The following is a 14,381-nucleotide window of genomic DNA, read 5'->3' as shown; positions in this document are numbered from 1 at the left end:
AGCAAGCAGAGGCAGTTAGGGGCGATGAGGAAGGCAGGGAGACAGGCAAGTGGTTAGGAGCCAGCAGTCCGAGATTGCGAGAGGGATGTTCAACTGCGGGGTCGGGCCTAAACCAGCAGTTGGACCTCCCCTGAGGGGTCATGGATTGGAGAGGGTGCAGGCCGGGCTGAGGGACATCCCTCCCTGTGCATGAATTTTGTGCACTGGGCCTCTAGTTCTATATAATAAAATGCTAATATGCAAATCGACCAAATGGCAGAATGGCTGGTCGCTATGATGTGCGCTGACCACCAGAGGGCAGATGCTCAACACAGGAGCTGCCCCTGGTGGTCAGTGCGCTCCCACAGGGGGAGCATTGCTCAGTCAGAAGCCAGGCTCTTGGCTGGCGAGTGCAGCAGCAGTGGCGGGAGCCTCTCCCCGCCCCCCCCTTTGGCAGTGCTAAGAACCCCTCAGGGTCCTGGACTGCGAGAGGACCTAGGCCGGGCTGAGGGACCCTCTCACCCCCTTAGTGCACAAATGTCAAACACCGTGCCTCTAGTTATGAATAAAATCCCAACATACTTAAAAATTGATATTTTAATTTAATTAGTTATAATAAAGCATAATTTTATAATTATTTCAAATTGGTTTAATTCCTTAATTACTTGAGATCAGAATGCCTTCAAATGGAGTACTTTTTCTTATTCTTCTTGCCTACTTTTAGCATTCTTTAAATTTGCCAGTTTATGTATCTACTTTAGTCTTGATCTCACTTGAATCAAAGCTATTCTTTTTTATGATTTTTCTTCACAAATCTTAATGCTAGCCAGAAGTAAGAATTTACTTTGTAAAAGAGGTGGTTTTTTTTTTAACAGAACTCAAATTTGCTGCCTCATAAGTGACTTATTTTCATTAATTCGACTTACTTTAAAAGTGAAAATGAAGGCTACACAATAAAGTAGTCTGAATAGGTTATGTTTTTTTTTTAATAACTGTGACACATTATCAGCATGTTCTTAATATAACTTCAAATTAGAGACTAAGAGAAGAAATGACTCTTCCTGTACTTTTATTTGTCCAGGTTAATCACACCCATAATAAGTCCCTCTTGCCCATGTTCCATAACCAACTCATCAAGCAAAATTATTGATTCTACCACTGAATTCACACATATATCTCATTGTTTCCATCAGTAATAATAATTTCCTGGTTACCTAACCTCCAGATTTTCCCTTCATTCCTGAAATCCATCAACTACACTAGAATGATCTCTCTAAAGTAAAGATTTGATGGTGTCAATGCACAGCTAAAGATCCTCAAATGGTCTACATTGTTTGTTATGTAACAGCCAATTATTCTAACAGTCCATCTGCTGTTAGAATCTAAGTCAACTTACATTTCAAGTTTCATCTCCCAAGAGCTGCACAAGTTGTATGTAAAAGTCATAAAGATATGTGTACTCAGCAATCTTTGGGCTTTGTACATGCTGTTTTCCATGCATCCATTATTTTTTCTCCTGAAACACATACTCTAGCCCCAAAGTTACCTTCTCTATGAAAACGTCCCCCAAATCCATGTTAATTTCAGTGACTACCTCTAAATTATGAATTTTTTATTTGTTGATTTGAAAGAGAGAAAGAGAGAGAGATATCAATTTGTTGTTCAACTTATTTATGCAGTCATTGGTTGATTCTTTTTTAAAATTTTTATTTATTGGTTTGAAAGAGTGAGAGAGGTCAATTTTTTGTTGTTCCAATTATTTATGCATTCATTGATTGATTGATTCTTGTTTGTGCCCTGATAGGGGATTGAACCCACAACCTTGGCATATTGGGGTAACACTCTTAACCAACTGAGCTACCCGGCCATGGCCTATCGTGCATTTTTGATATACTTCTATTACTGCGTTTATTCTGCTGTAATTATCTATCTCACCCATTAAATTATGGGTTACATGAGGACAAAACTGTGCCCTATTCATATTTTCATATTCATTAATTGCTAACATATAGTAAATACTCAAAAAATTGTACAGAATTTATACAAAGTTTTCCTTTATGCATACATTCCCTAAAAAGTAAACTCATCTTTATTCTGAAGTATTTTTAAAATTATGAACTAATTATATTGTCAGAATCATTTCAATTTTCATTTACTAGTTCAACAAGTATTTGAGTTCTTAAAGACCCTGATTTGGATTCAATGAAAAGACTCTAGCATATCTTCCTAAAAGGAACAATAAAACTTTAAATTTAGCCCTGGCCATTTTGGCTCAGTGGATAGAATGTCGGCATGCGAACCAAAGGGTACCAGGTTCGATTCCAGCTAAGGGCAATTGGTCCAACATGCAGGAGGCAGCCGATCAATGATTCCCTCTCATAATTGATGCCTCTATCTCTCCCTTCCTCTCTGAAATCAATAAAAATATTTTTTTAAAAAATCATATTTAATGTGACATGGAGAAAAGTAATGGCCCAAAATTTAAACACTAAAGTAATATTAAGTAGTTCACAGGTAAAACACAAACATACACATACACACAACAAAAAATTAATTATTAAATTCTGAGATTTAAGATGAATCCTAAGCCAGCTCTTTACAGAGGTGTCCAGATGGTGTTTTTAAACTCAAATTATTTATCTTTAATCATCTGTACTAATAGAAGAGTAATATGCTAATTAGACCGGGATACCTTCCGGAGACCTTCTGGACAAAGCCGGGGGCTTTGCCAGCCTTCAAACTGCCCCCAAACGGCCCTCAGCCCCTTGCCCAGGCCAGCCAGGCCCCCCAGCGGGAACCCTCACCCCAATGGAGGCATGACTGGCCTGCAAACCACCCCAGGCCCCTCGCCAGGCTGCCCCCACCCTCCAAAAGGACCCCCACCCTGATCCAGGACCCCCTTCAGGGCAGACCAGCAGCCCCTACCCATGCACCAGGCCTCTATCTATACTAATAAAAGGGTAATATGCTAATTAGACTGGTAGACCTTCCAGACATCCTTCTGGACAAAGCCATGGTGGCGGGGCTGAGGCAGAGGTGGTTAGTGGTGATCAGGTTGGCAGGGGAGGGCAGTTGGGGGCAAGCAGGCCGGCGGGGGGGGGCAGTTGGGGGTGATCAGGCTGGCAGGGGCGGGCAGTTAGGGGTAATCAGACTGACAGGCAGAGTGGTTAGGGGGGATCAGGCAGGCAGGCGAGTGGTTAGGAGCCAGTGGTCCCAGATTTCAAGAGGGATGTCCGACCGGCAGTCAGACATCCCGAGAGGTCCCAGATTGGAGAGGGTGCAGGCCGGGCTACACCCCCGTGCATGAATTTCATGCACCGGGCCACTAGTATGGGTATAATCTTATCATACAAAATATTTGCCTACTATTATTAAAAATAGGTTCGTCTACCTCACTATATGTAAAAGTCTACACTTTCTCCTTACAACACTTTATTTCATGCATTGTTAAATGAAATTATTTTTCAAATATGTTTATTGTCTTCCTCTGCCACTAGACTGGATATTCCATGAGGACAGGTGTTTTGTCTGCCTTGTTCATCCCTCTATCTCCACAACAAGTGCCTGGCACATAGTAGGTGCTCAATCAATATATATATATATTAAATGATTTGATGAATGATTGACTACCTCTTCCAGAAAATAAACACTTTTAAGAACTGAAAAATTAAACAGTGAAATATGTTTCTTTGGCTAATTTTAAGACCTTCTGGATCTTGACAACTGGAATGTCTTTCAGTAAGAGATTAGTTTATCAATAAAAACATTGTATGGAAATATTTCCATTCCACTGAACCATGAAGACCATAGAACATATGAAATCATTTTGTTAGTTTTTAAATATTAAAATGCTTATTATAAACACACTTTGAGAAAGTCATTTTCTTTGAGGACTTCATAGCCAATTATTTGTTCTCCTTATACACGCTAACTTTGCAGGAAAATGAGGATAAAACCATGCAAATCACCTGATTGATAGAAAGATTTACACATGCTAATGTATACAAAGTCCTTAGCACAGTAGTAGGAATAATGGCAAAGTAGTACAGGCCAAAAAGTATTAACTTAGAGTTAAAAGAAAAATTAGAACTTCTCATTTACATAGTTCATCTTGGGGCAGGTATCCCCTTAACAGAGACTGTAACAAAGGGACATGCTCACTCCCACTGAGAGATCTAGTTTCCTTGTTATCAGGCTTGATTCCTGAAAAGTCTTCCTTTCTTTGAGGATTTATCACTACCCCACTTCTCTCCATAATCCACACTATTTGACCATAGTTCTCTTCTCTGTAGCACAGATTAAGCCTTATTCTTCTTTTTATTCAACTAGGTGAAGATTGTGATCACAGGGCTAAAATTTCTCTCCATAATACAGGGAGAAATAAAGATTTCAGTAAAATCCAGTATTATAGGCATGGATCAGCTGAGTTGTGCCTACTGGCCCAAAGGAGACTGACATTATCATACTCCTTTTATCTCATGAAGTTTCTAGTTAGTCCTTGTGGAGTGTGTGTGTGTGTGTGTGTGTGTGTGTGTGTGTGTGTGTTGACAAAGCATAACACAAGTTGACTCACATTCTTCTTTTAACTGCTAAATTCTCTAAATGGTTTTTTCATATACTACCTCTAAACCATATTGCCCATCCTATCTAATAAAGAGGGAATATGCTAATTGACTGTCACAAGATGGCAGTGCCCACAGCCAATAGAGAGAATATGCTAATTGACTGCCATGCTCTCAAAGATGGCGGTGCCCACAGCCACAAGAAGGTGGCGCCCAGTCCCCTCAGCCCTGCTGGGGTGCCTGCCTCCAGAGTCCCCCAGTCCTCTCAGCCCCCCAGCTACCCAGGGCCAGCCCAAGGTGCAGGCAAGCCTTGGAAGGTGGCTGCCCATACGCTCAAGGGCTGCCCAAGACTCAGGTAACCAGGGCCGGCCGAAGCTTGCACTTCCGGCCGTGGCAGCAGCAGAAGTGTGATGGGGATATCATCTTCCCCTGATTGCTGGGTCACCTCCTGCCCCTGAGGGCTCCTAGACTGTGAGAGGGGGCAAGCTGGGCTGAGAGAACCCTCCACCCCCTGTGCACAAATTTCATGCACCAGGCCACTAGTAAATTATATTTCTCTATCCTGTACTTGTGTGATTATTTATTTGGAGGCTCTTTTTGTTTCACAGGCAAACAGAGAGCTTTATATTTATTCCTAGCACGCATTTCCCTATTAAGTTTAACTTGTTTCAGACTGAGGAATTATGACAATTTCAATTTTCATATCTTTGCTCAAATTACAGCTTTTTCCTCATCTGTGACTACTGAATTCTTTCTTCAAATATTGCCCCAAAGCCATTGAAACCTTCTTATTTAAATAATAAATTATATATATTATATAAGTTTATATTAAATTTTTCATAAGTTATATTGTATGACATAAGAAAAATCACCACAAAATTTTGTGATAAGAAAAGGATGAATTTTTTTAAAAAGAATGGTAAGACACGCTCAGATTAAGAAGAAACAAACTGTGGCAGTAAGACTCAGCACAAAGTTATTTTTTTACTTCTCTGGCTAACTACTTTTGGTTCTCTTTCTTCCAAATGACATTATCTTAAGAAATATGTAAATGTGGTTAGATGTGACTTAAGAATCTATTCCTTTATTTGAAATATGACTGTAATGTATCTCAGAATGGTAGAAGATACTAAATTGAACCAATTAATTGAACTTATTTAATTGTACATTGACATTCAGAAAAAGATGAAAAGATATTTAGATGTTTTACCTATCACATTGATTTTTCCAAAGGAAAAATAGTGTGGGAGTTCCAGCAGGAAGGTAAATATAAAATTAGTTGTGATTTACAAGTTAAAATCATCATTTTAAATTTAAGATGAAGTAACAGGAAGCAAACATGAATTACACAGATTTCGAACCTAAAACTATTAACTATATGGTGTAAAAAAATATGGCAGTGAGAGACATTATAGGGTTGCAACCTTATCTAATAAAAGAGCAATATGCAAATTAACCATCACTCCACTACACCCACAAGCCCCTCCCACCAGCCAATCAGGAGTGAGTATGCAAATTAACCCAACCAAGATGGCTGCAGCCACGGAGTGAGCAGGAGGCTTGGGTTTCCCCGGCAATGGAGGAAGCCAAGCTTTCCGCACACTCTGTCAGGCCCAGGCCTCCATTCAAGGCTACAAAGTTTCAATTACAGAAGATAAATAAATCCCAACAAAAATGGCAGCAGCCACGGAGCTGGAGAGAGCAGGAGGCCTTGGTTGCCCCCAGCGATGGAGGAAGCCAAGCTCCCCACAGCCCTGGCCTGCCTTGGCCCCCACTCAAGGCTACAAAGTTTCAATTATAGAAGATAAATAAATCCCAACAAAAATGGCTGCGGCCATGGAGCAAGCAGGAGGCTTGGCTCCGCTCAAGACTACGAAGTTTCAATTGTAGAAGATAAATAAATCCCAGATACCAGGAACTTCGCTTGGGTAGCCGGGGGGCATGGCCGGCCTGCAAACCACCACAGGCCCCTTGCCCAGGCCACCCCACGCCCCAAGGGAACCCCCACCCTGATCCGGGACACCCTTCAGGGCAAACCAGCTGGCCCCTACCCGTGCACCAGGCCTCTATCCTATCTAATAAAAGAGTAATATGCAAATTGACCATCACTCCAACACACAAGATGGCTGCCCCCCTGTGGACACAAGATGGCCACCACAAGATGACCAGCAGGGCAGGGCAGTTGGGAGGGACCAGGCCTGCAAGGGCGGGCAGTTGTGGGTGATCAGGCCTGCAGGGGAGGGCAGTTGGGGATAATCAAGCCTGCAGGGGAGGGCAGTTAGGGGTGACCAGGCCGGCAGAGGAGGGAAGTTGGGGGCAACTGGACCTGCAGGGAAGGGCAGTTGGGGGGGACCCAGGGCTGCAGGGGAGAGCAGTTGGGGGGGACCAGGCCTGCAGGGGAGGGCAGTTAGGGGTGACTAGGCCTGCAGGGGAGGGCATTTAGTGGTGACCCAGCCTGCATGGGAGGGCAGTTAGGGGCAAACCGGCTGGCAGGAGGAGCAGTTAGGCATCAATCAGGCTGGCAGGGGAGTGGTTAGGGAAAGGGTGGGCAAACTTTTTGACTCGAGGGCCACAATGGGTTCTTAAACTGGACCGGAGGGCCGGAACAAAAACATGGATGGAGTGTTTGTGTGATCTAATATAAATTCAAAGTAAAGGAGCGAAGGGGAGAGCAAGAGAACCGGATAGAACAGCCGGATCCGGCCCGCGGGCCGTAGTTTGCCCACGGCTGGGTTAGGGGGTGATCAGGCTGGCAGGCAGAAGTGGTTAGGGGCAATCAGGAAGGCAGGCAGGTGAGCAGTTGGGAGCCAGTAGTCCTGGATTGTGAGAGGGATGTCCAACTGCCTGTTTAGGCCTGATCCTACCAGGCCTAAACGGGCAGTCGGACATCCCTTGAGGGGTCCCAGATTGTAGAGGGTGCAGGCTGGGCTGAGGGACACACCCCCCTTTGCATGAATTTCATGCACCGGGCCTCTAGTTAAATAATATGGGCTCTAGATTTAGACAGAGCTGGGTGTAACTCCAGGTAGTAATTACTAGCCACGATTCTTTGGGCAAATTACCTAATTTCTCAAAATTGTTTTATATCTGTAAAGAAGGCCTGAGAATAGTAATTAATTCTTAGAGTTTTCTTTAGAATTCAATGGGATAAAATATATAAAGTACCTATCACATTTCCTAGAGCAAAAAGCACTTGCAATAAATATTGGCTTCTGTTATTGTTCTCGCTCTGATCATTGTGGGAGTCACCTTCACCATCATCATTTATTACTACTATTACTATTATCTCCACTTCTACTGGTATATGCTGGTGATTGGTAATATATTAGCCTGAAAGATATATAATCTGATCTATGCTTTGGAAAGAAAAAAAAATAGTAGAGATGGATTATTAAAGGCAAAGAAGAATCAATAATAAATTCTTGCTATGGTCCAGCCAGGAGATATAAGAGCATTAAAACAATGATAGTAATAATGAAAAAATGCAATATGAAACTAAAAGAATGAATAACAATTAGTTCCCTAATGTATTCATAAAAAAAAAAAAGAATTTGAAGTTTCTAGAATTCACTTAATGTCTTTTTCAACCACAGCCATTTAACATTTTCCATTTGCCCTGGAAGCATGCCCTTTAGTCTTTTACATTTACTCTGAGTGTGTTGTTGAGATTATCATAACTACCTAGTGCTGCTCAGATCTTTAAGAAACCCTCCACACTAGAGACCATATTAAAATATCTTATGCAAGTATTCCTTAGAATAACTACAATAGAGAAAAATGAATGATATAAAACAACTAAAATGAAAAATTTCTTTATTCTACCACTTTGCCCAATTTCCATGTTTGGAACTAATTGATAATCAGAGAACCAAAATATTAGGGTAAACTCAATAAACAGAAAAAAAATGGTATTGACAAAAAATTTCAAAACTCTTGATGAAATAAGATTATAAATTATATTTCGGTATAATACACATCTCTTTGCTTATGTCATTTTATTAATGTAAACATATCGTAAAAGCACCACTTTTTATCAATCTTTAATTAACTACATGGAACGAAGCACTACTTGCAGTTTGCCCACAGAGATTGCAGAATCAGGAGGGTCTCTAACATACTAACTTTTTCAGAAGACTGAATGCCTTTGATCATAGCGAAGCAAACCATGGCCCAGGCAACCAGCAAGCAGATGGTCATCTTCCAGTTTAAGCCCCCACTTTCCGAAATGGAACTGGAAATATCCAATGCTTTTCTGTACCAGTAATAGGTGGTGGCAGAACTTTTTTCACATTCTGGCTCTACCACTATAGAAAGAAAGATAACACAATAATTTCAGATTATAAAGAGTAATAAGAATTTTTTTTCCAATAAGCCTATAAATCAATTCCCAACATTTCCTAGGAAAGTATTACTATTCTACAGAAGCATTTAAATTCACAATAAAAACTCAACTGCAAAAAGTGAAATATCACAACATGTATCCTCTTTGATATTTCTTATCATACATTTATTAGTAAAAACACATGAGCTTTTTATCAAAGTAATTAAAACATAAAATTTATAGTCCCTTCCACTCCCAGAATTATCTTGCTGGGGCACAGCTGTCAAATGCACTGGCAGCTGACCATGTGTGACTTTTGCAATAAGCTAGTCCAAAATGACCTGTGTTGTAATATACAATACAAAGAGAATTTTGGAGACTTAGTATGATAAATATAATGCAGATTATTACATTAATAATTTTATATTAATTATATGTTGCAATGTTAACATTTGTATACATAGGATTAAATAAAATATTTCACCTGTTTATTTTTAAATTGTGGCTACAAGGAAATTTTAGGCATATTCTATATTTACTGGACATCACTATAAGGAAATATTCTTTATTACATTCTGAGATACAAAAATAAATGATAGAAAAACTATGAAATAAAAACAATTTCTTCAATAGAACTTTTTTTGTCCTTTGTTTTATTTCAACAAAAACTATAAAGCATCAAAAGAGGTGTACAAAATTTAAGACTGTCAAAGTTAACCATATTTCACCCTAATATCATGGGGCACAGCAAAACGACTCGAGAGGAGAATGTAGTCAATAATATTGTGAAAGGTTTGCACAGTAACGGATGATTACTAGAATTAGTGGGGTTATTACATTGTAACTTATAGAGATATCAAGTCACAACATGGTACACCTGAAACTAATATAACTAATAATATATTGTACACCAACTATACTTAACTGAGAAGAGTTAACTTGGGAAGAGCTAGTAAACTTAGATGGTGCCCAAGTTCTCTCTCTCTGAGTATGGCATCCTAAATGTGAGTAAAGTTGTTATGATAATAATTTTTTCTACATTATTTTTTAAAATCTTGAAACCTCATTTCTTCACCCACTTTATAATCATTAAATATAAAAACATTATATTGTCCATGTCTTACAAGTATGTGTAGCATTTTTCACCAAAGGACATTGATCCCAAGGTAGAGGATACTGAAAAGACTGAGAAAAATAAAACACACTCCAGCCAATGATGACATTGTAGTAGAGACCCACAAACATGCTCACCTGCAAATAAAATAATATGATTACATTAAACCTCTGATGCCCCTTCCTTTGAAACAATGAGATGATATGTATATGACCCCATTTAACATTTTAAAAATCTTATTCATTTTATTTTCATTTAAAACACATTATCTCTTCTAAAAAAAAAGGTCTCTCACAGGTCTTAAGAACATGCATTAATAAGATTGAACTATATTAATATACTTCACCTTGGTTTGTATATTAGTAAAAGTTCCTATAGTGTTTTTTTAAAAAGATAATTAAACAGTTGAGTAGAAATACACAAATTTTTTATTTAAATACAAATAATATAAATCCAAACATTATAAAAATTATATGGCATATAGTATATCAGGAAACTTACTACACAACTTGCAAATCCAATACCACCCAATTTAGGGCTTATATAATTCCATACACCGATGCTTCCTCGCCGAATTCTTTGCCCCACAGCAAGTTCCAGAAAAAAAAGTGGAATACCTATCATGATAAGCAATATAAAAAATGGCAAAAGATATGCACCTACAGAGACAAGAACAAATAAAATAGATTATATTTTTTAACAGTTGAGAATACACTAATTCTCATTATCTCATAAAAGATTATATTTGAACTTCTATATATAATAAGTATAAAGGACTTTAAAGAAAATGCAATTTCATTACTTTAAACTTTCTAGTATTTTAAACCTCAATTTGACTTTTACAAAGAATTTCTGATAAAAAAATAATTATGATAAAAGTATCAATGAATAGCTTGGTTTCATTTTAATGAAAGGGTAAACAACTTAATTTTTCATAAAAATAATTGACTCCTTAACATTAATTATTTTTTCAAGTAGGTTTCACAAACTCGTGAAATCTCTTCTTTAAATATATTTTTATTGGTTTCAGTGAGGAAGAGAGAGAAGGAGAGAGAGATATATAAACATCAATGGTGACAGAGAATCACTGATTGGCTGCCTTCTGCATGCCCCCCACTGGGGATTGAGCCTGCATCCTGGGCATGTGCCCTGACCAGGGATGGAACCGTGACCTCCTGTTTCACAGGATGACACTCAAACACTATGCCACACCGACCAGGCATCATGGAAATCTTATTCACACAATGGTTATGAAGTACTTTATTAAATTTTATTCAAATTCATGTTGATATAAATCATGTACTGCAAGTCAGATAAATTAAAATGAAAAATCTCATGTTACTAAAACTGACTTTTCTTCTTAAATAACAACAAAGGAGAAGAAATGCTGCTTCAACTAAAAATATAAAAAATAAAATAACCTCTAACACAGAGAAATGTCATTTTCCCATATATATACTTCATATAAAAAGTACACTTTAGGAAACAAGCAATTTTTTATTTTTCAAAATTCTGTGATGGGGTGGTGAGATTGACAGAAACAAAGACACTTCATATCTATCATAAAATATATGCTATTACCCTTTTAGTAGAGTTTCTATGCTTAAAAAATACGTTATAGCTAAATTGCAAATTAAGATATATAAATAGTGATTTTTAATGTACCAGTTTGACAAAGTTAATATTAGACTATTAATTGATAAAGTTAAATGTGAAACCTATACTCACTTCTACATGAAAATATGTATACAAATCATTCCTTAAATAACCTGTAAGACATACATTCAAATTTCTTATTGGAGTTTTGTCCAACCAGATACTATCAGGTGAGTTATGCAATCAATTGTACCAATTACCTTTTTTTAAAAAATATATATATTTTATTGATTTTTTTACAGAGAGGAAGGGAGAGGGATAGAGAGTTAGAAACATCGATGAGAGAGAAACATTGATCAGCTGCCCCCTGCACACCCCCTACTGGGGATGTACCCGCAACCAAGGTACATGACCTTGGTCGGAATCGAACCTGGGACCCTTCAGTCCGCAGGCCGACGCTCTATCCACTGAGCCAAAACGGGTAGGGCCCAATTACCTTTTTAAATCAAAGGCCATTTATTACATTTTTCAATTTTTAAAAAGTGTTAAGTGGTATTAAATAGATTTGGGAAGCTATACAAATTGTTCGGGCATTCGGATGAAGAGTTAAACATTAATATATTAATATTTTTTCAAATCATTTATCTCAGTATTTATCTAATGCTGAAATAATGACCATATGCAAGAATTTTCCTAATACAGTGGTCAGTAATAATTACTGCATTATGGCTGACTTTCAGTCTTTCAGACTTGAATTGATTGTTCAAAGGAGTATATACTGTAAAGCATGGATGCATAGCTTATAAAACAGAACTACCAAATTTCTAATTCTAAAATAATTTGTAACATTCAGACACTAATAACCTGAAAATGTTTCCAAAAGAAATGAAAGTGCATTTTAACACCTGCATCAAATCCTAGAATATGAATGAGTTTATGTGTGAGTGAATGACCAGGGGAGAAAAAAGAGAATTAATTAAGACTGGACTCATTGGAAATCTTTCCTCAGTTATGTATGCAAGAAATTATATTAGGTACTTAGCTTTTTTCTCTAACTCAAATTACTCTATTAGTCTCCAAATTAAAAATAGTCATGGCTAAAATATGACTATATACCATTTGTCAGGTACATTTCTAAGCCTGTTACATGTAGTTAGTTACTCATTTATTCCTTACAAGAATCCAATGGGTAAGTGCCATTATTTTCCTCATTTTATAGGTGTGGGAAATAAGCCAGAAAAAGTACGTTAACTTATAAAAGATCACATGGCTAATGTCTGAAAGAGCTAGGCTTCATAGTCAAATGGATTTCAAACTCTGAGCTGGTAGCTTCTATGTTACACAACTTACTAAGCTTAACCATTGTGTTTTAAGTATATTTTCAGACAAATCAACTTACATTAGGTTTGTTACTTTTTATTGATATTATTTATAAAGTGCCTCAAATGATGAATAAGGCCCTAACCAGTTTGGCTAGGTGGATAGAGCGTCAGCCTGCAGACTGAAGGGTCCCAGGTTCAATTCCAGTCAAGGGCATGTACCTTGGTTGCAGGCACATCCCCAGTAGGGGGTGTGCAGGAGGCAGCTGATCTATGTTTCTCTCTCATCGATGTTTCTAACTCTCTATCCTTCTCCCTTCCTCTCTCTGTAAAAAAATCAATAAAATATATATATTTAAAAAAAGATGAATAAGTAAGATTTGGGTAGCGAGGCTCTTTGACTCAGCAGGCAGAAGATACTACTTGAATACCTAGAAGGCTCAATGCTATACGGCATATTGAGCAAAATCTTTTGTACTCTAACAGCCATCTTGAAATGAGAAAAGTCCACTGGTATTTTGTAATATCACTCTCTAGTATTTGTGATATGAAGAAAGGTAACAATATTAGGAAGGGTATTTTGACTACTTTCACATGAAAATTAGAAAGAAGAGCCATTTTGCTAATTACTAAATATGAAATTATTTTTCAACTCTCCATCAAGACAAAAATTGTATTAAATGGAAGGTAACCTGATTCTTCAGTCAAGAAAAATTTCTTCCTTTACAGTATGAATAAGACTCATAAGGGGAGAGGTCTGAAAATTAGGTTTCATCTTCTCAAAGTCTGGGCAAATGAAGTGATTTGTGAGAAACCCAAAGCAGGGTAGTGCACAGCTGCTTATAGCTGATTTGGTAAATATTTAATGTGATGTTACCGACTAGCTAAGGAGCTCACAATTTCAGTGGAATGATGTGATCTGTAGTGCATCACCGACTATTTATTGATTCCAACCTCACAGGAAGATTTGTCAAACAGGCTAATTTTTCAAACCTGTTATTTTGTGCCTGGTTGAATTAACTAAACAAGATTTTAAACTTTATATTCTCACCATAACACTTTTATCTTTTTATCTTTAGTGGCTAAGAAGAAATTCCACATTGAATGGTTATATTATTTCATTTGATTTGCAGGTGGCAATAACATAAAAAATAAAAACATATATTTGTCCAGTCAACAAAACTATCACAAACTGGAGTCAAATACCAAAATATTCTTTCTACCCTTTGGGTACTGAAATGAGGCACATAAAATATTTGGTTTTTAGCCACGCTTATTTTAACAACTTCCATGTATATAAATAATAAAGCTTCAAACTAAATGTTAGTTAACATTCAGTTTGACTTTGGTGCACTATAAAGATTATGTCCTACACAAACAATCTATTCCTTTGTATGTGTCCACCCCCCTTAATTTTTAAGAAATGTTTGCTAAATATCCTCTGGTATTTATATGCACAAATACAAAAAAATACAGTATCATGTTGATGT

General features: G+C 37.7%; 1 protein-coding gene across 6 annotated transcripts in view; it reads right to left on the bottom strand.

Annotated features, from left to right (window-relative positions):
- The window catches only part of SLC6A15 (solute carrier family 6 member 15), a 66,709-nt gene that overhangs the window by 30,180 nt on the left and 22,148 nt on the right, over positions 1–14,381 (bottom strand). For 5 of the 6 annotated variants that reach the window (XM_080659217.1, XM_080659219.1, XM_080659215.1 and 2 more), the window contains 3 exons: positions 10,478–10,635; positions 9,987–10,113; positions 8,664–8,845 (listed from right to left, as the gene is read on the bottom strand). In XM_080659217.1, the coding sequence (XP_080515343.1) occupies positions 8,664–8,845; positions 9,987–10,113; positions 10,478–10,635 (467 nt within the window). The remainder of the gene's footprint in view (positions 1–8,663; positions 8,846–9,986; positions 10,114–10,477; positions 10,636–14,381) is intronic. The other variant, XM_080659218.1, reaches the window with a different exon arrangement.

The sequence above is a fragment of the Plecotus auritus genome (genome assembly GCF_963455305.1).
Source record: "Plecotus auritus genome assembly, chromosome: 3".
In the NCBI taxonomy this organism is placed as follows: Eukaryota; Metazoa; Chordata; class Mammalia; order Chiroptera; family Vespertilionidae; genus Plecotus; species Plecotus auritus.
This window is presented reverse-complemented; position numbering and strand designations above follow the sequence as displayed.